General features: G+C 39.4%; 1 protein-coding gene and 1 non-coding gene across 4 annotated transcripts in view; both read left to right on the top strand.

Moving 5' to 3' along the window:
- The window catches only part of METTL14 (methyltransferase 14, N6-adenosine-methyltransferase non-catalytic subunit), a 41,400-nt gene that overhangs the window by 12,343 nt on the left and 1,461 nt on the right, over positions 1-27,596 (top strand). For 2 of the 3 annotated variants that reach the window (XM_075543879.1, XM_075543881.1), the window contains exons 6-10: positions 4,313-4,403; positions 5,635-5,776; positions 10,680-10,772; positions 14,578-14,694; positions 17,710-17,920. In XM_075543879.1, coding sequence (XP_075399994.1) covers positions 4,313-4,403; positions 5,635-5,776; positions 10,680-10,772; positions 14,578-14,694; positions 17,710-17,920 — 654 coding nt within the window. The remainder of the gene's footprint in view (positions 1-4,312; positions 4,404-5,634; positions 5,777-10,679; positions 10,773-14,577; positions 14,695-17,709; positions 17,921-27,596) is intronic. The other variant, XM_075543880.1, reaches the window with a different exon arrangement.
- LOC142443870 (U2 spliceosomal RNA) lies at positions 4,459-4,649 on the top strand. The gene has a single exon (XR_012783598.1). It is a non-coding gene; the product is annotated as a U2 spliceosomal RNA (small nuclear RNA).

Here is a 27,596-nt window from a genome sequence, read left to right as displayed (position 1 = left end):
ACAGCGTTTGGGTCTTAAAGGCTTGAAGGTAAGCAAGCGGCCATCTAACTCAGAAGCAACAAAGCCCACATTGGAAGAAGCACACCAGCCTGCGTGATCACGAGGTGCCGAAGGGATCAGTCATCAGGCATCAAAGAACAAAAAATCATATCATTGAGTGCTCACCTCCCTGATATGATCGCTGAAGAAAAATGGGGTGCATAAGCAAATGTGGCGAAGAAAGCTGATGGTGCCCAGCTATCAAAAGTTATAACACCTGAGGTCTTAAAGACTTGAAGGTAAACAAGCAGCCGTCTGGCTCAGAAGCAACAAAGCCCACATGGAAGAAGCACAGCAGCCTGTGCAATCATGAGGTTCGTCGAAGGGATCAGGTATCATCAGAACAAAAAAATCATATCGTTGTGAATGAGCGGGAGGGAGTGCGGAGTGGAGACGCAAAGCCCATTTGTAGGCCACTGGAAATCCCCTTACCGAAGGGTCTCGGGGAGGAGATGAGGCAGTCAAGGTGCGATGTAGCAACGATGAAAAATATAACTTTCCTCTAGTTCCTAAATGCTTCTTACCCTTACTCTTCCCCGCTCCCCCCACTATCATGATCCCAATACTGGGAGGGTGGAGGGAGGGTAGGTTGGAAACGGGGAACCGATTACAAGGATCTACATGGGACCTCCTCCCTGGGGGACGGACAACAGAAAAGTGGGTGAAGGGGGATGTTGGACAGGGCAAGATATGACAAAATAATAATTTATAAATTATCAAGGGTTCATGAGGGAGGGGGTAGCGTGGAGGGAGGGGAGAATTAGCTGATGCCAGGGGCTTAGTTGGAGAGCAAATGTTTTGAGAATGATGAGAGCAATGAATGTACAAATGTGCTTTACACAATTGATGTATGTATGGATTGTGGTGAGAGTTGTATGAGCTCCTAATAAAATGATATAGCAAAAAAAAGAGCGTCTGGAGTCTTAAAGGCTTGAAGGTAAATAAGCAGCCATCTAGTTGCGAAGCAACAAAGCCCACATGGAAGATGCATACCAGCCTGATCATGAAGTATCTATGGGATCAGGTATAGGGAATCAAACACCCAGAACAAAAAAATCATAACGATGTGAATGAGGGGGAGGGCGAAGTGGAGACCCAAAGCCCATCTGTAGACAATTGGACATCCCCTTACGGAAGGGTTACAAGGAAGAGACAGCCAGTCAGGGTTCAGTATAGCACCAACAAAACATAGTTTTTTTAATGCTTCTTCCCTCCCTCTTTTATGACCCCAATCTATCTTACAAATCTGGCTAGACCAGAGCATGTACACTGGTACAAATAAGAGCTCACAACACAGAGAATCCAGGACAAATAAACGCCACAGGACCAATAGTGAGAGTAGAGATACCAAGAGAGCAAGGGGAAAGTAGGGGTGAAAGAGAGAACTGATCACAATCTTCGACATATAACCCCCTTCAGGGGAACGGACAACAGAAAAGTGGGTGAAGGGGGACAGTGGTCACTGTAAGCCATGAAAAAAATAATTTATAAACTGTCAAGGGTTCATGAGGGAGGGAGGGTGGGGAAGGGGCTGGGGATGAGCTGATACCAAGGGCTCAAGTAAAAAAATGTTTTGAATAGGTTGATGGCAACATGTACAAATGTGCTTGACACAATGGATGTATGTATGGATTGTGGTAAGAGCTGTAAGAGCCCCAATAAAATGATTTTTTTAAAAAAAGTCCTTTTCTCTTTCAGTAAGCAAATTTGTGTCATGCATATTTCCGGTTACAAATCAGCCTCCTTTACTCATAATGCTAAGAGCCCTTATGGTGTGTAGTGGGTTACACCTCAAGGTTAGTAGTTCAAAACCATCAGTTATTCCGAGGAAGAAAGATGATTCTTTCTACTTCCATAAAGAGTTGTAGTCTTGGAAACTCACAAAGGCAGTTCTACTCTGTCCTATAGGGTGGCTGTAAGTCATGCTCAACTTGATGGCAGTGAGTCTGTGAGTTTACCTCATGCTGCTTCTCCAGCATCGGATTGTTGCGGAGCTTGCCATTTGAATAAATAAATAGGGTGAAAGGGTATGATCCTGGTGCACGCCTTTCCTGATTTCAAACCACTCGCTGTCCCCTCATTATGTCTATGTACAGGTTCCTAATGAAGTGTTCTGGGACTCCTAGTCTTTACAATGCTGTCCATAATTTGGGATGCTCCACACAGTCGATGCCTTTGCATAATCAGTACAACAGGTAAACAGCCTTCTGGTAGTTTCTTTCTGTCGAGATCCATCTGATGTCAGCAACGATGGCCCTCGTTCCATGCCCTCTGGATTTCAGTTGAACGTTTGTCAGTTCTCTGGCTAGATACCGCTCTGACCATTTTTGAGTTATTTTTGGCAGACTTTTACTTGCATGTGATACTGACTTCTGTGCTGTTCAGAATGGGCACAAACACAGATCTCTTCCAGTTGGATGGATAGGTCTCTTGGCCTAGATGAGTGGTGTCGCCAGTGTTGCATCCATTTATGTACAATACCTCCATTTGTATTCCACAGCTTCTCTGAGCCTTGCTGTTTGCCACTCTCTTCAGTACAGGTTGGACTTTGGTTTTCATTACAGTTGATGCTCCTAAAATGGTTGAATACTGACCAATTATTTTTGGTACAGTGACTTTGTGTATTCCTTCCTTCTTCTGATTCTTCATGCATCAGTTGCCTTTGGAAGTCTTGAATATTGTAACTTGAGACTTGACTTTTTTTTCTTTCAGTTCTTTTATCTTGAGAAATGCAGTGTTTAGGCTTTTATTTATCTGATTTCAGATCTTTGCACTTTCATTAAAGTACTTTGCCTTCTTGAGTCCTCACAATCTTCTCTTCAGCTTTTACTTCATCATCATCTCCATTCTTGTTAGCTACTCTACATTTAAGAACAGGCTTCAGAGTCCTCTGATACCCATTTCAACCATTTTTTCCCCGTCTCCTTAATGACCTTTTATTTTTTCCTGTATGGGTGTTCTTAATGTCATCCCAATACTTATTTGGCTTTTGGTCTTTAGTGTTTACTGAATGAAATCTATTTTTGAGGTGGTCTCTGAAGCCAGATAGGAAATGCTCAAAGAAAAATTCTCGTGGACTTCTTTTGATTGTCTTTAGGTTCAACTTGAACTTGCATAGGAGCAAGTTGAACGTAAAGACAATCAAAAGAAGTTGACGAGAACCAAAAACTATCAGTTCCTCAGTTAGGCCTAAGCATTTTTTTTCTGACTGAAGATATTAATCTTCTTCATCATCTCTTCCACACATGTAGTTGACTTCACATCTTTTATGTAGTTGAAAAAAAGATCTTTTCATCGATTAGATCATTGATCTTTCAACATATATCATGTGATCTATATGGTGTTCAATCACAAAATCCCTGCTTTCCAACTAATGATCCTTCTGTTTCCAACTTTTGTGCTCCAGTTATCAGTAATTGTCAATACATCCTACTTGCATGTATAAACAATTTTGCAATCAGACTTGGTGAAAGTCTTGAGGGGTTTCATCTTTGGCATTAGTGATTGGTACGGAAATGTGAAAATAGTACTCACATTAAATGGATAGTTGTCACTTTATTACAACGTGTAGCTCAGGATAGATCTTGAAGTGTTCGCTTTGACTGTGACTGCAATGGGATTCCTTTTCAGCGTATTCTCCTGGCCCGGTGGGCTGTATGACTGTCTGATTCAGAATAGCCGATATCAAACCCTTTTAGCTCACTTAGGTCTAAGATGTCTGTTGCGAAGTGTTCCGTTCCATTCTGGCAGCTTCCAGTTTTCCTAGAGTCATAGACTTCATACTTCTGTGTTCGGATTATTAATGGATGTTTGCAGCTATTTTTCCCTCATTTGAGGGAGAAGGGCCAGAAATCTGCTTCTAATAATTGGCCAGTGAGACCGTAATGGATAGCAGCAGAACACTGTGTGATAAGACGCCAGAAGACAAGCCTGTCGGGGTGGCACGTATTCAGAACACGACAGGGCAAAGCTACTGCGCACAGCGGAGTCTGCCTTAATGACACGCACGCCCTGACGTTGTGGGTGCATTCTTCTGCCGATGGGGCACCACCACTCAGAGTGAGAGCACACATCTGCAAACATCCAGTTAATAAATGTGCGAGATAGAGAATATAGATTTAGAATGTGTGGATTTTTACCTGCAGGGTGATCAAGTATGAAGTGTTTGTAAACACTCAGAATTGCCTTTAAAAAGTAAATGAGAATAAAATGTAATGTATGTTGTTTTGTAGAGAGTGCTCATAACCTTTTAATTCCTTGATATTTTCCTCAGGTTTAGCTGACAGATTTGAAGAATACCCTAAACTGAGGGAGCTCATTCGGCTGAAAGATGAGTTAATAGCTAAATCCAACACCCCTCCTATGTGAGTGTTTTTACTGATTTATTTTTGTTTCTCGTGTTGTTTAAAACATCTTATTATCGCTTCTCGGCCTTTTGGCTAAGATCAAGTGTAGTATCTGTTCTTATCAGTTTAATATCTGATATGTCCTCTATCCGAGGACAATATATTAAATGGATTTTTGGAGCAGGGAGTTGGAATAGGAGCTTGCTCCGTCCACTCCACGCATCGACCTGGTATTGCAGTACCTCCGGGAACGGTGCACCCCCTCGGGGGATTCCTTAAAAAAAACAACAACAAAAAACCCATCTTCTTATAACATTCTTTTTAAAAAACATGTCAATGCCTATAGAAGATAAGAATTTTCTGCTTCTTTGTAATAAAATATGTTAATTCAAAGCTATAATTTTGAATACATAATAAATACTCTTTCAATATTGACAGCTTTATGGATAGTTTTCTTAGTATCTTTAAATAATGCTTTCTTCTTAAAAAGTTATGCATGTCTGTTCTATTCCTGATAACTAAAAAAATATCTTAGATATAATTTTCTTTTCAATAAGTAATTTGTTTAATGTGGAAAACTTATACAGTTTACGTGAATAAGAAAACAAAAGAAAAACAAATTTGATCTCAGTGTAAGTGACAAATATTCTTAATATTTTAGACTATGAAATGATGAGCCTTTCTCTAAGAGCCTATGGTAATTTATATTGGGCAGCTAGCTAAGCCAATTGAAAGAAACCATTTTACTAATGAACAGCCTAATAACAAAATGCATGCCATATTTCCTCCCGACTCGCTGGTGCCACGCTGATTTCCATGGGACAGTGGTCGCATGGGCTCGAGCATGGAGGATTTCTGGCCCTGTCGCGCCCTGCAGGAGCAGACAGCCCCCTCTGTCTGCTGTGGAGCAGGTGGCGGGCTCACACGGTTGGCCCCTCTAGCAGAGCTCCACTCCATAGTTGGAAATTGTTTTTTAGAGGGAGGATTTTAAATCTTAGAGTGTAAAAATTAGAGGTCTATATTTTGAATGTTGTGTGGAATATGGTTTTACGTTGCAGTGTAATTCCTAGAAATGGCTTACCGTCTATTTTGTACAGAAGAAAGACAACACTCCATTAAAATAGGCATTTAGTAGTTACCTCATTACTACCTTGTAAATGGGGTTAATGAACATTAAGTAGTTTGTTTCATTATTGTCTAGCAGGGATTTGAATATCTCTTATTTGTTTTTAATATTTGAATCAAATAGGTACTTACAAGCAGATATAGAAGCTTTTGACATCAGAGAACTAACGCCCAAATTTGATGTGATTCTCCTGGAGCCCCCTTTAGAAGAATATTACAGAGAAACAGGAATCACTGCTAATGAAAAATGCTGGACTTGGGATGATGTATGATTAAACTTTCTATATTATCATGAATTATTGATTTTTAAATGCTCTTTGTTGGATTGGAAAATGGAATTACAAATATCCCTATTTGGTAGTTTATAAATAATGATTTCTAATCTATACTGTGACTAAGTCTTCAAGGTACATTGAGAGATATTTCTGTTGAGTCTCTTACATTGCAAAAATTGAACAGACAGTGAGTAGACTGAAGACTCCTACTCTCTGCCTTACATTCTTTGGATATTAGCTAGAAAAGTCTACGAACAGAATGATTTGTAACTCATTTTGTATTTTGTTAGATTCGGTAAAAGTCAGAGTATAATGATATATAACAGGATCCCTGTTCTTCAAGAAGCTTACAGTATAGTGGATTAAAAGGATGCACGTATACATGATTTCAGTAAAATGTTATTATTGTGATACAGTTATATTTTCCTAAATAATATTGTGTAAGCTAATGGCTTTAGTTACATAAAATACTGTAGCAATCAGTAACAAGATTAGCCAGTGGTTTCTGTTGAGAAACCACTATGTACTGGCAGTGTACTAGGAATTCAAACTGAAGTAAAACTTGATAATTACCCTTAAGGAGCACACAGTTTAACGAGACTAACATTGATCTTCACTAATGATTACATTTTGATTTTGTTGGTTTATAACAGAGAAAGTTAGAAGGTGGGGAGAACCATTGACTAAGCCTTGGGAGATAGGACATATGAATATAGATCAGGTGACATGTGAACTACATAGTAGAAATAGATTAGTTGGAATTTTTCTCATGAAGAAAGGTGGGGGGGGTATACTATAAATAGAAAGAACAGCAAGAGCAGAAAACCACAACTGGACCCACTATTAGGTGGACTCAGACCCATGGTGACTATAAGCAGGGGTCCTCAAACTTTTTAAACCGGGGGCCAGTTCACTGTCGCTCAGACCCGTTGGAGGGCCGGACTATAGATTAAAAAGCTATGAACAAATTCCTATGCACACTGCCCTTGTCTTATTTTGAAGTAAAAAACAAAGGGGCAAAAACACCCGGCGGGCCGGATAAATGTCCTCAGCAGACCGCATGTGGCCCGCGGGCCGTAGTTTCAGGACGCCTGCTAGAGTTTCCAAGACTAAATCTTTATATGGGAGCAGACAACCTCAGCTTTCTCCTAGCGCAGCTGGTAGATTTGAACTGCCAGCCATGCAGGTAGCAGAAAGCATGGAGGGTAAAAAGAGGAAAGTTGCTTGGTTTGTGGTATGTGGAAGGTATAGCCCATATTGCTGTTGGAACACACAGTATTTACTCACGTAGAAGCCGAGTTTCTCCGCACATTTTTAATGCCGTTTTGTGGTAAAATTAGGTGCCTTGGCTGATATTTCGGTTGGCTTATACTTGAGTCTATGCGGTAGATTGGAACCACTTATTACGTCATTTTAGAAGCTTAGCCTTTTACCCGGGAGGCATTAGAGTCGTTGAAAAGTTTTAATCCAGTGAATAGCCCGATCAAATTACTGTATGGAGACTGACTAACGAGAGAGAAGTTTGGAAAGAAAGGATTCTCGGCTTTGTTTGGTAGTTCAGCTGAACTGTGATTTGATAGCCAGTCTGCGGTTTCACAGTGAAGGTACAAGTGCTTCCATTTTTCAGGTATATGACAAATAAACTATGGGTTTTTGAAATAAAATAACTTTTATAGGCATATCCCTCAGTTCAGTTCAGTGAACTTAAGCTCTAACTGGTATTTTGAAAACTTTTTACTGACCTAGAGTCCTAAGCACTCAACCTTGTTTATGATGCTTTTGTGTGCCTTAGTTTCAGTGCATTGTGACCACAGAGGACAAAGTAGTGAGAACCCTATGGGGTGGCTAGGCTGAAATTTGTGGGAGCACATCACCAGGAGTTTCTTCTTTGGAGTGACTAATGGGTTGTAATTGCCAGCCTTGTAGTTAGCAGCTGAATAGTAAGGGTTACCATCATCCGTGTATGCTTTCTCCCACACAGCAGCTGGTGGGGTTTCAACTCCCGACCTTGTGGCTAGCAACCCCGTCAGTGCCTACCCTACACACATACATGACTCCTCCTTTTATATAATAACTCACCCAAACCTACTGCCTTAGAGTTGATTCCAGTTTATAGTGACACTGTGGGGTAGTTTGCGCTCTATGATTTCAGAGGTTTTTAATCACAAGGCCAGGCAGACTGATAGACTCAAACTACTGATCTTGCCATTAACAGCCCAACAGATAATGCACTTAGCCACCTGGGCGCGTCCTTTATATGATACTATACCTACACAGAGTCTTTATAGCTGACATAATAAATGATAAAGATAAAGTGTTTGGGTTTTACAAAGTAATTTTTGAAGAGTATGTTTTGGTTAAGGACATAAACATTTATTTTAAATGCAATGTAAATACTAATTAATTTGTTTAATTTTTTCTGATGTATGCTTTGTTATTTTTAGCTATAACACATATAAACTTGTGCATATATATGCATTCATATATATATATATATTTGTACCATTGAAAAAAATGATTGTTACTATACTATGAAAATAATTGATAAAGAGCTCTCAAGTCTTAAGGTAGGGGGGAAAGGTAGTAGTGTTAACAAACTCAGGGACAATGGAACATCAAGTGATCCAAATCAGTGGTAAGGAGGGTGTGGTAGACCTGGTAGGACATGATCAAAGTTAATGTAACCAAGAATTGCTGAAACCCTGGTTGGGACTGAGCATGATAGTGGGACAGGAGGAAAGTCAAAGGAAATAGAGGAAAGAGCTGGGAGGCAAAGGGCATTTATAGAGGTCTAGATAAAGACATGTACATATGCAATTATATTTATATATGAGGATGGGGAAATTGATCTATGTAAATATATTTATAGGTTTAGTACTAAGGTAGCAGAAGGACATTGGGCCTCCACTCAAGTACTCCCTTAATGCAAGAATACTTTCTTCTATTAAATTGGCATTCTATGATGCTCACCTTCCCGAAACAACCACTGAAGACAAAGTGGGTGCATAAGCAAATGTGGTGAAGAAAGCTGATGGTGCCCAGCTATCAAAAGATATAGCGTGTGGGGTCTTAAATGCTTGAAGGTAAACAAGTGGCCATCTAGCTCAGAAGCAACAAAGCCCACATGGAAGAAGCACACCAGCCTGTGTGATCACGAAGTCTTGAAGGCATCAGGTATCAGGCATCAAAGAACCAAAAAAAATCATATAATTGGGTGCTCACCTTCCTGATACGATTGCTGAAGACAAATGGGTGCATAAGCAAATGTGGCAAAGAAAGTTGATGGTGCCCGGCTATCAAAAGATATAGCATCTGGAGTCTTAAAGGCTTGAAGGTAAACAAGCGGCCATCTAGCTCAGAAGCAACAAAGCCCACGTGGAAGAAGCACACCAGCCTGTGCGATCACGAAGTCTTGAAGGCATCAGGTATTAGGCATCATCAGAAGAAAAAATCATATCATTGTGAATAAGGGTGAGTGGAGTGCAGACCCAAGCCCATTTGTAGGCAATTGGACATCCCCTTATGGAAGGGTCGTGGGGAGGAGATGAGCCAGTCAGGGTGTGATGTAGCAACGATGAAAAATGCAACTTACCTCTAGTTCCTAAAGCTTCCTCTTCCCACACTATCATGATCCCATTCTACCTTGCAAGTCTGGCTAGACCATAGGATGGACACTGGTACAGATAGGTACTGGGAATCCAGGGCGGATGATCCCTTCAGGACCAGTGGTGTGAGTGGCGATATTGGGAAGGTGGAGGGAGAGTGGGTTGGAAAGGGGGAACCGATGACAAGGATGTACATGTGACCTCCTCCCTGGGGGACGGACAACAGAAAAGTGGATGAAGGGAGATGTCGGACAGGGCAAGATATGACAAAACGATCATTTATAAATTATCGGGTTAATGAGGGAAGACGGAGCGGTGGGAGGAAATGAGGACCTGATGCCAGGGGCTTAAGTGGAGAGCAAATGCTTTGAGAATGATGAGGGCAATGAATACAAATGTGCTTGACACAATTGATGTGTATATGGATTATGATAAGATTTGTATGAGCCCCTAATAGAACAATTTAAAAAATCTTAAATATAAGGCTATATAGATTTATTTTTATATAGTGTAGATTATTTTCAGTATTATTAGATTTTTTTTAACCTATATACATTAGGGATGATATGACTGTAACGTGTGCCTCTGATACTTAGGAGTTAACTAGAGAAGTTTAAAAAAATTCGTAATAAATGAAACTAATAAATTCTTGTTTGAACTGTGGTTTCTGAAGCTTGCTAACTTTTAAAGGAACTGGAAAAAAAATTATATAAAATGGTTTTGTCTGCAATCTTTTATAGGAAAATATGGTATTTCCAAAATTTTAAATTTTAATTATTAATGAACTTTAAAAATGTGACACACTTAACATACAAGGCAAACAAAAGTTATAGATTACATCGAGTTTTTTATATTACAGATTTCATTATATATTTTAATAAATTGTGCACATTGATTTATCTCTAACTAAATACTAATATTTCATGTTTGTGTGGCCCTAACTATGGGCCATTTCATTTCATTCTTTGCATGTCAGTTTTTGTTTTCATAGTATAGTATTTACATTAAAGTAACTCTTAAACTGTACTTTACAAAATTCCCTAATTCTGCAAATGTTTTCCTATCAACGCTACATTAGGAATAAGTACCTATAGAACTGTATGTGTACATAAATGTACCTGTTGTTTGCATATGACAAACAAGCAGCTTTAGAATCAATAAATTTTAAAGATAAAATTGATTTCCTATTATGTTTTCTAATTAAAAGACCATATATTTTGAGAGTACTGATAAAGTTTAGGATGAATGGGAAATGAGATTTCGTACAGCATTGTCTTTGTTTCTTTTAGATCATGAAGTTAGAAATTGATGAAATTGCAGCACCTCGTTCGTTTATTTTTCTGTGGTGTGGTTCTGGGGAGGGATTGGACCTGGGAAGAGTGGTAAGTTGATGCATTTTTTACTAAGGTGGATTTTTAAATGTATAAGAAAAAATGTTGCATATATGGTTTTTAGATCTACTGTATATGCTTGTGTATAAGCTGAGTTTTTCGGCACATTTTTAGTGCAGTTTTTGTGGTAAAATTAGGTGCCTCCGCTGATATTCGGGTTTGGCTTATACTCGAGTATATATGGTATATCATTTTACCCTTCGCCTCTTTTTTTAAAGAAAACATAAGGGTTTTTTTATCATCCTATTGGGAGCTCATACAACTCTTATCACAATCCATACATACATCGATTGTCTCAAGCACATTTGTACATTCGTTGCCCTCATCATTCTCAAAACATTTGTTCTCCACTTAGCCCCTGGCATCAGCTCCTCATTTATCTTCCTCCCTCCCCGCTCACCCCTCCCTCACGAACCCTTGATAATTTATAAATTATTATTTTGTCATTACCCTTTGCCTCTTCAATAATAAAATAGAAGTTCTGTTCAGAAGAGGCTAGTAGAAAGGTAGTACCACTAAGTCAGTGAACTAGCACTGGAGATAGACTCAGCTCCTTTAAAAGGAATATTTTTATAACTTCAGGAAGAGTACAGGTTAGAAATGAGAAACTAAATTGCACTTCATTAATTAGTATCATTTTTTTGCCCATTATGAGCAGCTAAAAAGGTGTTCAGAATAGGATTCAGTCCTGAATAACCATTGGGAGCCCATTCAGACTGAAAAATTACCGTATATACTCGCGTATAAGCAGAGTTTTTCAGCATACTTTTAATGGGTTTTTTTGTAAAATTAGTTGCCTTCGCTGATATTTGGGCCAGCTTATACTCGAGTGTACATGGTAACTTAGCACCTGTTTGAATGAGAAAACAATTTTTCAGTAAGTATTTTAGATTTCAAAATGGAAGGCTAAAGGGAGCTTCAGAAAATGAAATGTGCTGTTATGTCCAAGAATACGAATGGAGGAGTTTTCCGTTTTGGTCTCAGTTTTGCTGCTGATAGTGAGAGTTTCCACAAGAAGGTAGTGTTACTATTGGGGGTTTCAGTTTCCTCAATCCTCATTGCATACCTTCTATTTTTAGAATGTGTTACATAGTAATACACAACTGACCTCTTTTAATTATGCTAATTTGAGCCTCTTTGAGAGAAGGGTTTACATAACATTAGACAATAATTGAGTAGGAGTATATTGAAATGAATGTGTTCGTATTATAAAATTGTATGATTGATGACTACATCTGTTCTGTCATCGGTTAGGGCCAGTTGGGTACTCTCACTGTTTCAGTCATTTATCACAAGCACTGACCGATTTGGAAAGCTCCATTCTTTTGGTTACAGCTGGCCAAGGAGCTATGGAAAAGCTAAGAAAAAGCTAGGAAGAAAGAAACACAATGGGTTTTTTTTTAAGTTTGTGAGAAAATTCCATTTTTTTAAATCCCGTTTTTCCACAAACTTTTTGAAGCCCTTTTATATAATGCATGTAATACAGGCATATGGATACTTACCTTTTTAAAAATCTTTATCTTTTGGATTTTCTTCCCATACCCCAGATTAGGTTGCAAATTAAGGTTTTGGGTTTTTTTGGTCTTAAACTGCTTATGCAGTTGTGTGAAAGCAGATTTTACAAAAGGGAAGTGATGCATGATTCATGGATGGGACGTAGCCTCTTTTCCTTTTGTTCAGGAATTGGTTCCTAATATTTGTTTAATTGGTGGTTCTTCTTATGATAGTGAACTCAATATAATACTTGCCCTTTTGCGATGGACTTACTTCACTCAGCATAATGGTTTCCAGGTTCTTTCATGGCATGGGGTGCTTCCTTGTTTTTTAGGGATGCATAGTATTCCATTGTGTATCTACCATAGTTTCTTTATCCATTCTTACCTGTTGGGCATCTGGGCTGCTTCCAGTTTCTCACTATTGTGAATGAATTGTACTTCTGTGAACATGGGAGAGCATGCCTCCGCTTGTATTTTGTCTCTTACTTCCTTTAGGGTATATTTCCAATAGTGGTGTTGCTGGATCATACGAGATTTCAGTTTCCAGTTGCTTTAAGTATCGCCATATTGCCTGAAGTTTTCCAGTGGCCTCTCCAGCATTTGTTTTTTCTGTTTTTTTTCATATGTGCTGGCATTATAGGTGTAAAGTAGAATCTCATTTGGGTTTTAATTGGCATCTCCCTGATGGCTACTGATCGTGAGCATTTTTTCATGCGTTTGTTAGCCATTTTGTACTTCATTTTTGGTGAACTGTCTGTTCATGTCTTTTTCCCATTTCTTAATTGGTTCTCTTGTTATTTTCTTATTGAGCTGTTGTTATGAAAGCAGATTTTAATGGAAAAAGAAATAACAGAAACTTTCTACATGAGAAACTTTTTTTCTTTTTGTAAATTTGTGCTTTAGGTCATGCAAAAATGAGGTCTTTATGATGTATATTGAGCATGTAGTGTGAAATAAGAATAGACATTAATATCTATTTTTGAGATTTTAAAGCAAAAATTGGCATTTTGAGATGTCTCTCATGTTACCAATGAAAACATTTCTGAAAAGCACATATATTTATCTTCCACTATCACATGTACTAGCTCAGAGCACCATCAATATTTTGCAGTATTTTCTTCCTACATTGCTCTTAAATTGACTAAAGGTAAGTATAATGCTTTATTCATAGTTTTACTCCCTGAAACTAGCTGTATGTTGTCAAAAATGCCACTTCAAGGAGATTAGTGTGTTACTAATATCTATCACCTACTTACAGCTTGATTCAAAACTCTGTCTTCTAAGCTGTGTGAAGATAAAAGTCTTAACCTATAAAGTTTATCTCTAATAAAGAGTTATACATACATAAGTGTCTGTGAAGTTTTTCAAGTTGATGCTATCTTACATTAAAATAAAATTTTATTAGACTATTTTCACTTGGAAATAAGTTATAAATTAGAAATATTTCAACATTAGTTAGCTTTGTCAGAGAATGTAAAATTGAAGAACCTATTATTTTTGAATTGTTGAATAATTATAGAAGGGTTGTGTGTCACCATAGTTTAAAAGCCAATCACAAAGGACCAGATATTGTAGGCTTCCATTTATATGACAGGTTCAAAGTAGACAAATGAACAGAGACAGAACAATAGATTATTGGTTGGCTGCCAATGTGGAGTTGGGGCTGATGGCCAAACGGTTTACTTAAGGGCCAGTGGGGATATTTTAAAATTAATTGTGATCATGGGTGCTCAATTCTGTGAATATAATAAAGTCATTAAATTCTGTATTTTAAATGAGTAAATTGGAGGATATGTGATACATTTATACAATGTGTGATTTTTTTTTCCAATGGAGCTGTTAAAATAATTTTAAAAATGTAAAACTAGCATCTGTTGATGAAAACAACAACTCACTGCCCTCATGTCACTTGTAATTCATAGTGGCCCTGTTCATGGTTTCTGAGACATAAATCTTTATAGGAGCAAACAGCCTGAGCTTTCTCCCAAGGAGCAGCTGGTAGGTTTGAACCCCTGACCTTCTGATTAGCTGCCAACATCTGGTCCACACTACCACTTGGCCTCTTTATTGGTAATAATAGACAGTAGTATTAAAGCATTGTAGCATCATGCACTCTTTATATATTTTTAATTTATTAACTGCATATTATTCAAAATATTTCTATCATTTTGTGTAATTGCTGTGTATTTCAAGACTAGCATGTCTTCTTTTCTGTGTCTGCACCAACTAAAATAAAATTACCTTGCCTCATTGCACTTTAGAATCCCAAACAGAATCTTTTATCCCCCTTTCATTTCTAGTGTTTACGTAAGTGGGGTTATAGAAGATGTGAAGATATATGTTGGATTAAAACCAACAAAAACAATCCTGGGAAGACTAAAACTTTAGACCCAAAGGCTGTTTTCCAACGAACAAAGGTATTGTTCTTACTTTATAATTTTCTGTTTTTATTGTTTTCTCTTGTTTACTCACATTATTATACTTCTCAGTTTTCTTTGGCTTGTAAGAATGTCATTATTTTAGAAATTCATTTGAATTAATTTTAAGATTTTTTATTTACTATGTTGGATTGCCTTCCAAGTTAGAGAAGGAACCCATTATCTTTTAGTCCCATTTTTTTCATAGATTCTTTGAAGTTCCCTATGTAGTTCTATGTCAGATAAAGGCTTTTGTTACTTTGACTCCCACATGTTTTCCTTTTCTCTAGGACCACAAAGAAGAGATGTTAATCAGACCGAAAAGTTGCTCTAACTTCAAGGCCTTTGTCTCTCTCCTTCCCTTCTCTTGTCCTTCTTTCTACTTAGTAACCCTGAGGCCCTGCACAAGGAGACCGGAGAGTCTTCTTCACATGACTTATCTCTGCTAGTATCAGTCCTTCAGTCTCATTAAGTGGGAGATTTAATTTCTTATTAAATCTTTCTTGAAATGGAAAAGTCTTTTGAGGCTGTATTAGTTATATAGTACTGCAATAACAAACACCATAAGTAGTTGACTTTAACAGACAGAAGTTTTGTTTCTCACGGTTCAAGATGTCTGAAGTCAAAATGCAGAGCACCAGCTCTGGGGGAGGGAGGGCTTTCTGTATCAGCTCTGGAGGAAGGAGCAAACTTGTCTCATATGCTTATGCTTTGGTTGATCTTTAGGTGAATTGGCATCTCCCATCTCTGATTCTTTTGTTTGTTCATTTCTTTTATATCACTTCATCACAAAATCTTAAATCAACTCCAAGTCCAAAGTCTTATCTTCTGAATCATTTAAGTCAAACGCGAGTGAGACTTCAGCTCTATTCCAGCCTGGGCTGACATGTTTCTTCATCCACGAACCTGTGAAATCTAGACCACACGTTCATGGTGAAACAGGCACAGGGGAGACATTGTAGGGAAAGATAGGCTAACAGCAGCTAGCAAGCCCAGAGCTCAGCAGAACAAGTAGAATTAGCTCTCAAGGCTTGAAAGCAATCCTCTGTTCTCTGAGACTAGCTGAATAATGGCCCTGCCCTCCACTTTCTGGATGTTGGCACGCTCGCAGGTTTCTAGGTGGAGGCTCCTTGACCGGTCACTTCAGCTCTGCTTCGAGAATGGCATTTCTGCTGCAACAGTTTCTAGGCAGTTCTGTTTCCCTAGTCTATTTGAATGGCAGCTTCACAGCCTGGGCCTTAAAGTTAACATTCTTCTGTCCCTTGAGCATGACAGCCCTACCCACTGAGCTTTGGGTGCCAGCTCCAATCCCTCGGGCACACCTTAACTGCACCCCATACTCTTACACTTAACTGCACCCCATACTCTTACTCTTACTGAAACCCAGGAGGCTGTGGTCTTATCCTTTGAAACCATGAAGCCCCTGCTTTCTGTGCCCCTTTCAACAGTTGTACTGATCTGCAAACTGTACCAGGGATGGGCGTTTTGTTTTGCCCCCTTGAGCAAACTGGTGTAGTGTCTTTGGCCCATTTCCTTGCTGTAGAATTCTAAGAGGCAGGTGTTCTTTCTCGCTCCTCTTCTCTCTAAACGGATGGCTTCTCTGAAGTGGTAGTTGGTTAGCTCCATCATTCACAAGCTTGATCTCTCCAACAAGTGATTGTGTAGCCACTCTGTTGGTGAAAATCAGAACACATATCTTTAGTATGTCCAGCAAAATTTTCCAAATCTTTTAAGTTCTGTTTTTCATTTTGCATGGTTCCTTTTTAAGCCCATCTCTTTCCTCTTGCATTTTACTTTAAGTAACAAGGTGAAACCATGCAGCTGTTAGAAGCTCATGCCTAGAAATCTCCTCAGTCAGCCAAGTTCGTGTTCAGTCATCTGTTCATCGTTTTCTTTTAAAGCCTTGCCAGAAGTCATTTAATGCCTGTGTTTGTAGCCGTGCTCTGCTGCTGGCACCTTATGTGCTCTCTCAGACAAGAGACCCTTCCTCGCCTCACTGCCTCCTGAGTGTCTCCAGCATTAGCTGTGAAGTTAGTAATCTCAGCAACAGCCTCGCCAAGGACATCTAGGCTGTAACTCTGAGGCACACTAAACCTCTTCCGGCCTGTCCCCATGACCCACTTCCAAACTATGTCCACAGTTTGTTCCCGCAGCATCCTACCCGCCCCGTGCCAAGTCTGCCTCTTTATCTAGACATAGAAGTTAGGATTTACAGCAGGTATTTCTAGGGGCCATAATTCAATCTGTAAAATCTATAACAGAAGGAAACCTAAACTACCTTTGTTCTTAGTGCCTCCTGGAGTCACATGACAGATCTGTTTCACATTCTGCCCCGCCTCCTCCTAGCAGAAAGACGTAGATTTAGTAAAGGAGGCCAGATGACGAAAGTGCTCTCTGTTTTGAGCACTCTTAAGTCCCCACTTGTGTTTAATGTGCCCTTTCACTATATCCAGGAACCCTTGTACAATGGAACACACCCACTGCCCTCTGAAAGGTTGGCCTTTTGAACCCGTCCATCAGCCACTCCATGGAAGAAAGCTGTGGCAGTCTCTCTGTCAACACTACATCCTCGGAAACCTTATGGGGCGGGGCAGTTCTACTCTGTCCTATAGGGTTAGTGTGAGTCAGAATCAACTCAGTGGCAATGGTCTCCTTGAATTTGTTCTATACGAAGCCCAAAGTGACATTATTTTAAGATCCCAAGGCGGAGAGTCATGTTTCCAAAACCAGTAAAAATAAGTTCTTTACAAGTGTTCATGGAGAAAAGACTGCCAGTTCTGTTCTAAAATCTGACAGTCCAATTGTAATAATACTTTTCATCTTAGGTTCTCTGGCAACCTTCTTACATCCAGAGAGCCAATCATTCCAGTTTTGTTTTACCCATAAAACTATATCCCGGAGTCAACGAAGGGAGGATGGTTTTGGAACTGGGGACGTCAGAAATGTAAGCTGTCGTGAAATCGGACTCTTGGTGGAAAGAGAGAGGTTAACCGCTCCACTCTTGCTGTTACTTAGGAACACTGCCTCATGGGGATCAAAGGGACTGTTAAGCGCAGCACCGACGGAGACTTCATTCATGCTAATGTTGACATTGACTTAATCATCACAGAAGAACCTGAAATCGGCAATATAGAAAAACCTGTGGAAATTTTTCATATAATTGAACATTTTTGTCTCGGAAGAAGAAGGCTTCATCTTTTCGGAAGAGACAGTACAATTCGACCAGGTAGGACCTTGCTGTGAAAACAAAAGGTTTGTGGTTCTTTGGAACATGGGCTAGATGCAAAAAGAGCACTGTGTAAAACAACAGTCCTTTGCTGCATTTGACACCTCTTGCAGTCCGTCATGTACACAAAGCTCAGCCTTGCCCGTGCCCTTCCGTGGTTCTTTCTCCTTTCACTTGAAGACTTGCTCAGATAGCCCCTTCTTAGGCAAGCCTTTTCTCTCGGCTCTCAGTAAATTAGCCAACTTCCCACTTTGCTCCCCTCTTCCCGTCGCTCTGTCCGCTTACTCTGGTTTCTTTTTCTTGGTGGCGCTCATCACTGTCTGAATTACAGGTGCACGTGGGCACATGCTTGTAGTCAGTATTTCTCGCATGCCTGACAGGCAAAGACTGTCATTCGTTATTCTACCCCCAGCATTTAGATCACTCAGTAAATAGTGTATTAGATGAAGGGATGTATGAGTGGATCGTAGAATAGTTGTTTGTGAAATGCAAGTCAGTATCTTGCTTTTATTAGGGACTAAAAAGCATGGCGCTTTTATCCATGTATAATAGTATTGTCTTTACAGAATTGTCATTTTTTTACTAAGTAAAATGTGCATTTATTATTAGGGAAAAATAATTAGGTTATTATGGAATAGGATTTTCTTTCAATTGGGCACCACATTAATTAACAGCATAGTGCTGAATTATCATACATTTGTATACTTTTTCAGAAACTATGCAAGTAACTGTGTTAGTATTGAAAATTACTTCAGCCTTAATATAATAAGAGAAAGAGTGAAAATTGATCTCTGACCTTACCACATAGTAGGAGAGTAAAATACAATGTAAGGATTGAATGAACCAGACTCTTAGCTTTTCTTTTTTTAAGCAGTCTACATTTTATAAAAAGATAGTAAGAAAAGTCGATTCTACAGAAGAATAACCCTAAAAGCGAGAATTTATGAAAACTTCTAATGTTAATTTAAAAAAGAGTTATTCTTGAAGTTCCTTAATGTATATTTACAACGGAACTCCCATCCCTTGCTAGTTGCTTCTTTGTTACTGTGTTTGGTGAAAACAAAGATTGGAAAATAACTCAGCTGTGGAAACTCCTTTGTAGTTGCCGTGCAGTCAGTTGGTTCAGAGGATTTTCTTCACTGTAATCTCAGTGGATGCAAGAAGCCGCCAGGGCTTTCCTCATTGGTACTCTTGGGTGGGTGGGGTTGAATCTGACCTTTCGGTTAGCTGTCCAGTGCAAACCGCCTGTGGCACCCAAGGACCTTCATTAGCTTGTGTACAATAATAAAACTGGAGTCATTTCCAAAGGAGTGTTTTGTATGTGGAATCTGTAGTGTACAACCGGTTTGGCTTTACAAAGACTGTTCCCTATTTTAAAGTGTTATTTCTCAGAACAATTTGCTAACATTCATGCTATAAAGTATTTAATGTGAGCAGCTCAATAAAGTTTCACAAGGTCACACATCTGTCATTACTTAGGTTAAGAAATAAACATTTTGAGCATTCCTTACCCCACTCTCTTGACCTAAAATGCTAGATTACTTCTGGATCTTTAAAAATATTGGCCAGGATAAAATAATGTATTGATTCTGATAATTTACTTATTAATTCTTTTTTCCCCTGTGTATATTATTGTGCCAGCTGCCGGTCTCCTTCCCCACCCTACCCCTACCCCTCCCCCAAAAGGTAGCATGTTTTTTCTTTCTGGTCTTTATTCCTTTTATTTCATTTTCGTGCCTTGCTGCCCTGGTAGCATCTACCCCAGCGATGGTTGAAGAGGTGATGGCAGACCCCATCTTCTCGGTCCTGCTCTCTGCATTGCTCCCTGAAGCGTGCCATTTACATAGTTCAGTGCTGCTTTCTTAGAGGAAGTTCCTCTTTAGTTTCAACTTCACGGCAACTAGCAACTTTTTCTTTTAGCTTTCTAAGAGATTTTTTTTTAAGTCATGTATAGAAGTTGACTTTTATCAAATTCTTTTTGTTCATCCATTTAAATAGAGGTTAGTAGAATTACTTTATAAAGCGCCACATAGCCAGTGCTTTCGCTTACCAACAATACAGTCTCTTGCTCTCTGCCGTTTTGCCATTCCGGCTTGCGAAAGCAGCCCTGGGCGAGTCTTATACCAGAGTCATACCGTATTCCCGTGAAACTTTGTTCTTATCAACAGACCGCTGGATTTGACTTGCAGGCTATAGTTTGCCAACCCCGTGAAGGTCAGACATATCATCGTTGGTGAAGCATTGTCTGTTAAGCAGCTGTCTGCTTCCATAAAGATGTACGGCCTCTGAAACCATACTATACCCTGCAGGGTCTTTATGAGTCCAGTCTGATTTGATGGCGGTGCTTTTAGTGATTTTGCCGTTATTCTGCAAGTGTGATGAACTATATGAAACGATTTTCCAGTGTTTGGACCTGTTAACGATTTGTTCCTCTCTGGTTGCAGTTTGTGATTTTGTTTTCTCACTCTCGCATCTGTATTACTGAGAAAGACTGGGCTGGGACATTTGAGGTTTGGGTACCCCATCTGGTTGCTTAGCCTCATCAAACTCTCCTCTGGAAGACTTTGTACAATGTTGATGTCATTTCTTGCCAGCATAGTTATAATTCACCAGTGAAGCCATCTGGGCCTCGGGTATTCTTTCTTTAACATGAGAGATTTTAAAATTGTGAATTCGATTTTCTTATTGGTAAGATCTCCTGTTACTTTTTATCTTCTAGCAGGTGGTTTTGCTCCTCTTGATTAGTTTAATCACTTTTCAAACTGTGCATTTTTGTTCTTTTGGTGAACTCTATTGCATATTTACTATTATTTCATTATTTCCTCGGCTTACTTTGCTATTTTTTGTATCTGAGACATGTTTAGTTAATGGTTACTCAGCTTTCTGTATTGCATTGAATTGTACTGTATAGATTTGAATTTCTTTAAGGATGGCTTTATTACAGTCTAAAATTTGATCTATAGTATTTTTATGGGTATTGATTTCAAAATAGTTTTTAAATTCTTCATGTGACTTCTTATTTAACTCTTGATTCATCACAATGTGTTATCTTGAAATTATCACTTTTTTGTTATTTGTTTGAGTATATGTGCTAATTTGGGTAGACTAGAGAAACAAATTCCTAGGTGCTCATATGTGTATAAGGAAGAGCTTTATATACAAGAGCAATTGAATATAAAGAAAACATCCCAGTCCAGATCAAGTCCATAAGTCCAATATTAGCCCATATGTCTGATACCAATCTATGAATTCCTCTTCAGACTCACACAATACATGCAATGGTGCTGAATGCAGATGATCACAGGCCAGTGGGTGGAAAGTCTTGTGGATCCAGTGCAGTGGAAGCATCTCAGCGCTGGCAGGGGCCTCCACGTGGCTCCTCCAGCTCCAGGGTTCTAGTGTACTTCCATGTGAGACAGGAATGCCTAGCAGGAAGTGTCTGTGCCCCATCTCCAGCAAGCTATTTATCTCCATAACGCCTCCACATGAGGTCATCAAGCTGCGCCCTGATAGGCTAACTCCACCCCTTCACTCCTAATTGTCTCAAGGTGGTACCAGATTATGTAATTACCACATTATCATTGTGGCCAAATGACATACAATGTAATGTTTCACTCCTTTGTAATTCGTTTAGATTTGCTTTATGCCCCAACTTTGATAAATGTTCTAAGTGCAATTGAAAATAATAGGCATTTGTTTTGGACTTTGGTTGTATAGTTTATTAATTTAAAAAGTCTTTGTGGAAAATCCTTTATGTGGAAGGTCTGTTAAAATCTATTGTGATCGTGCATTTATTATTTAGTTACTTGAGGAGTCCTGGTAGCCTAAAGGGTTATATGTTAGGCTGCTAACAGTCAGCAGTTCAAAACCACCAGCCATTCCTCAGGAGAAAGATGAGGCTTTTACTCCCATAAAGAGTTTCAGTCTTAGAAACCCCCGGGATAGTTCTCCCCTGGCCTGTGGGTTGCCATGAGTTGGACTAGACCAGGTAGCAGTGAGCTAAGCTGATTTATGTGTTAAGTTTTAATTTGTTTATATATTTGAGGCTTTGTTGTTTCATGCGTATAAAATAGTTTGTTTTAAGTTTTGTGGTTGCATGGCATATTTCTGTCCTTTCATGTTAAATTGGTGATGCTCCTACATTTAAGATGTGTCTTTTGTGATTGCTTTTTCATCTAATCTGACAATCTTTATCTTTTCATTAGACAACAATGCAATTTCTGATATATTTGAACAGAAATTGCCATCTTGCTATTGTTTACATTGATGCCAGCTGTTCTCTGTTCCTTTTTCTCCTTTGTGGGGTAGAATGGGGGCCGTTGATTAAATATTCTTTTATTCCATTTTTTCTCTCTATTAGTTTGTTAATTAAATATTCTTTAATTGTTTCTTTTGAGGTTGTTCTAAAGATTATAATAACATGTACCTTTGAATTATTAAAATTCAAATTTAAATAGAATATTGATTTTTAAAGAGTGGGAATGCAATTATTTAAACTTTCTACTTTCCTGAATTTTTTCAAAATAATTTTTCCTCAATGTAGTTTAGGCCATGTGTTATTTTGTACATAATATATAAACAACTCTAGGATGAATTCTGGGGGTGATTTAGAGTTCTTTTGCAAATATACACGAACATCTTGCTTAAAAATTCCTACGGATGTTTTACTTTTTCATCAGAATGAAAATATTTTGACAGCACAGCTTGTGGCAGGCAAACGTTCATGTTCACTGGCTTAAAAGAAAGTAACATCCCTTGAGTATTCAATGAAAGATTGTTTGTTCAGAGCATGTTTCTGCCCATATAGATTGAATATTAAGCTTATGGCTCTAGTGTTTGAGTAAATACAGAACAGATTTTTCTCTTCCATCATTAACCTGTCCTGCCCCCAAATCGCTGTTGAATCTGGGAACAGTCTTCCGTGTCCAGTGCTGTTTTATAGAAGGAGAAAACTTAAAAATAAAACGAGGACTTTCTGAAGAGTAAAAGCAAACATCAAACAGATGCTAATCTCTTAATAATTGAAATTCATTGTAACAACAAAAGATGCATAATCTCACTACCACCAAGAATTATTTTTATCTTGTACAGAATACTTTCAAGTAGCCCTGCATATAATTTTTTTCATAATTACAGTCAATTTTTATATTTTTTTTCTCAGGAACGGACTTCAAAAGTTCTTGGAAAAATGGAATTAAAAGATTAAAAATATGATCTTTATTTCTAATCATGCGCTCCATCAGGTTCATGACACGTTTGTAAGCAGTGATACCAGCCGTTTTGTCCATCCCTAAATAATTGAGGATCCTGGCAACTTAACCATATCAGTGTGATCTTTGTAACATTGTAAACGGAAGAAAAATGAGTTCCCTTAATTTTTTTTTTTTTTTTTTTAGTTAGAACAAAACAAAAAGGAGCAGAGGGAGCCAATTCAAGACAAGGCGGATACCCAAAGATTTCACATGAAAGCTCTGGCAAAATTGCCCTTCTTTGAGGGAAGGAATGAGCAGGAACTTAGCCCTGGATGAGAAGGACACTGGGGAAACTTTCCAGGGCGTGTTTCTGCTAAAACTTTAACTTTCTCAAAACCCTCTCATCATAAGCAGATGTTATTATTCTTTAATCCTCCAGCAAGCGTCACAGAAAGTTTTCTCGTGCTTGTGCTTTGACTGGCCCACTTCCGCCTCTTGGTCGCCATCTCTTTAATGGTCTTTGGTCTCTGGGACCATGCAGTAAAACTTCTATTGCAGTTCTTCCAGGGAACGCTTCGGGATCCCAGTCGCGCTGGTTTCAAATTTCCATCGAAAGCTCGCTCGGTTCTTGTATGCAGAGGAATTGAGTGCAAGTTTGGCACCGAGCCACGCGGAGCTGGCTCAATTTTGAGTTCTCCGTCGGGCCCCCTGAGGTGTCTGTGCCCGTCGGGCCGCAGCAGGGCAGCGCCGCCCTGTGAGCGTGGCCCCGACAGCTGACGGACGCCGTGCTGTGTCCTCAGCAGCAGCTCTTCTTTCCACCGGGCTTTCGTGGGGCGTCGTCCCCATTCGTGTTTATAAATCAAGAACCATCCCCATTTTCCCACGCAGACTTCATCCTCATCCGTTGATGTGTGCTCTTGCTTCACTTTTAGCAGAAACCGTGTTTCTCTGATCGGGCCTCTTTCAAATGATGTCTTATCCTTCTTAGTGCTTCAGACTAGAGTCCTAGCTTCTGTTCACATATAAGGTTATACACATTTATTTTCGTGCAAAAAATAATTGGATAGTTTTTTTAATAATAGACATTTTCCATGAACAAGACCCCCTGGAATTTTGTCAAATATCTTTTGACATTTTAAGTCATTATTCATAATCTTCTTGGATGGCTTGATAGCAGTTTTAATGAGTTTATTATTAAACATGAGTAGTGATGGAAGTGAGTTTGGTTTTGGGGGGTGATATTTTTCATACAGTACATCCTCTATTTTTATTTGTAGCAAGCAGTTGAATAAACCTTAGAAATATGCATTTTTTTTGTTTAGAAAATACCATAGGGATTCTTTATTACTGCTCATTCAAAAATTAGTATAATGAACTATAATTTGGATAGAAAATCTGCCAGGGCAAAGTATAGGTCCTTTGGGGGTGGACCACCCAAGTAATAATATGGAGAGAGGCCTGCTCAAAGGGTATTAACTTATTTGGGTTGAGTCTGCAAATATACTTCTTCCTCAAGAAGGCCATCTTAAGCTAGATCACATAGGTGCCACCTATGAATAGCTCTGATTCATATTGAGTTTATAACAGAACAAAATATTGCCTAGTCCTTTGCCACTTAATGAGTGCTGGTAAGTTTGAGCCCATTGTCTCAGCCACTGTGCCCATCCACTTCTGCGAGGTTTTCATCGGCCCTCTGCTGTACTAATACACGTCTTTTTCTGGAAGGTGTCATTTCTGGTGATGTGTCCGAAATAAGCGAGATTCTCCTCCCCCTTGCTACTGCTTTAAAAAAAATCATTTTATTGGGGTTCATACAACTCTTACCACAATCCATACATCCACCCATTGTGTCAAGCACAATTGTACATTTGTTGCCATCACCATTTCAGAATATTTTCTTTCTACTGAGCCCTTGGTATCAGTTCATTTTTCCCCAGCCTCCCTCACCCTTGATAATGTATAAATTACTATTATTTTTTCATGTCTTACACTGACCAATATCTCCCTTGACCCACTTTTCTGCTGTCCATCCCCCTGGGAGGGGGTTATATTACAGATTGTTGATCTGTTTCCGCCCGTCCCCTCCTTCTCCCCCCTCCCCACCTTCCCCTTCGCCTCCTGGTATGGCTACTCTCAATATTAGTCCTGAGGGGTTTATCTGTCCTGGATTCCCTGTTTTTCCAGCACTTATCTGTACCCATGTATGTGCTCTGGTCTAGCCAGATTTGTAAGATAGAATTGGGATCATGATAGTAGGGGGGAGGGAGCAATAAAGAATTAGAGGAAAGTTGTATGTTTCATCGTTGCTATATTGCAGCCTGACTGGCTCATCTCCTCCCCGTGGCCCTTTATGTTGATGTCCAATTGCCTACAGATAAGCTTTGGGTCTCCACTCTGCCCTCCCCCTCATTCACAATGCTATGACTTTTTATTCTTTGATGCCTGATACCTGATCTTATGGACACCTCGTGATCACACAGGCTGGCGTGCTTCTTCCATGTGGGCTTTGTTGTTTCTCAGTTAGATGGCCACTTGTTTATCTTCAAGCCTTTAAGAACCCAGATATTATATCTTTTAATAGTTGGGCACATCAGCTTTCTTCACCACATTTGCTTATGCATCTGCTTTGTCTTCAGCGATCGTGTCAGGAAGGTGAGCATCAGGGAATGCCAGGTTAATAGAACAAAGTGTTCCTGCATTGAACAAAGTGTTCCTGCATTGAGGGAGTACTTGAGTAGAGGCCCAATGTCCATCCGCTACCTTAATAATAAACCTATAACTATATGTACATAGATCTATTCCCCCATCGTCATGTGTAAATATATTTACATATGCACATGCCTGTATTTGGACCTCTATAAATGCCTTTGCCTCCTAGTTCTTTCCTCTATTTCTTTTGACTTTCCTCTTGACCCACTGTCTTGTTCAGCCTGCTTTTGTGTTTCAGTAATGTCTCGGTTACATTGCCCCTGATCAAGCCCTACTAGGCTTTCCTACATCCTCACCTTCAATTTTGGATCACTTGTTGTTCCCTTGTCCCTGGGCTAATACTCACTTCCTTTCCCCTGCTTCCCCGTCCTCCCTGGAGCCATCAGTCCAGTTTTCTCTTCCAGATCGTGTATCCCACCTATCTTATCTAGATAGACATGCAGAGATAATAATATGCACAGAATCAAGGCAGAGCAAAACAAAGCAACAAAAGAAAACAACAACCACCCCAAAAAAATGACAGAAAAAGAGAAAAGCCTATAGATAGTTCAAGGTCTGTTTATTGACCTTTACGAGTGTTGTCTGGCTGAGTCTGATGGGGTGCCATGCCCTGACCCCACAGTCTATTTTTGGTATTCCCTGAGGACGTCATTGCTCTGCTCCCCTTGCTGTTCTGTTACATGCCCTTAGTATTTCTCCTTGGTGTGGTGGGGTCAGCTCGAGCAGAATTCCCGCACTGTGTCTCCAATGTTGTGTCCTGTAGGGCTATGGGTCAGTGAGGCATGGCGTGCCTTGTGGTGGGGCCGGCCTCATCATCCTCTTTGTGCATTGGTTGCTCTGAGCAGGAATACAATCCTTTGGGCTTGGTGGGCCAGGACTTGTTCCACTCTCTTCCTCCCCCTTCATTTGTTCCTGTGTTGTCTGATCAGACATGTCCCTCTCCCTGAGCTGTAGCTTCAGTGCTGTCCTCTGAAGTGAATTCTTCTTGGGGGGAGGAGTGGCTCTCCATGTAGTGGGGATTGGGGCTGGCCCCTCAGATGTATCTTGGAGCACCAGGTTGAAGATTGGTCCCTCTTTCCCTGTGGAGACCCCCTAGCTTCTAAAGAACATTCTAGTCATGTATTCTAAGACTGATTTGTTTTAAATAGTCTTGATTGTGTTTTTGTATTCTTCCCTAAGATCATAGTTGGAATGTATTCGTTATTCTTTTTCACTATCCAACTTTATGTATTCATAGATGAGGTGACTGAGATAAAAGAGAGCTTGGCTTGGTTAAGATATAGAGTAATTATCAAATGGTACCTTTGCTTTTTAAAAATTTAAAAGAGGTCTTTTGTAGCTGATTTATTGGGCAGTGGGGGGTGTGGGGGAGAAATAGCCTATATTACATATACCTTAGGAATTTTACTTAACCATTTCTTTAACTGTTTTAGAAATCACTGTGGTAGTTAAATGTAGTCTTAGGCCAGGCTATTTAAAACATACTATGTTCTGAAATACTTTCAGAAGCTTATAATAAGACACTGTTACAATGAAGAATTTGGGAGGGGAAAATATTTCTTAGGCTTCTGTAACCAATACACTTCCCCAAGATTTGCATATATTATTTGAAAGATGGTATGTCATGAATGATACCCTATTAGCTACTTTCCTTATATCTTTAAGTTTTTTAATTTCTCATCCCTGTGTGTGCTGTTTTCTTGACACCACCACCATGTCAAGGAGAAACAAGAGATTGGAAGTACGCACATCAATGCCTGATGGACTTTGGGTGG

Source organism: Tenrec ecaudatus, chromosome 3 (assembly GCF_050624435.1).
Source record: "Tenrec ecaudatus isolate mTenEca1 chromosome 3, mTenEca1.hap1, whole genome shotgun sequence".
Taxonomy (NCBI): Eukaryota; Metazoa; Chordata; class Mammalia; order Afrosoricida; family Tenrecidae; genus Tenrec; species Tenrec ecaudatus.
This window is presented reverse-complemented; position numbering and strand designations above follow the sequence as displayed.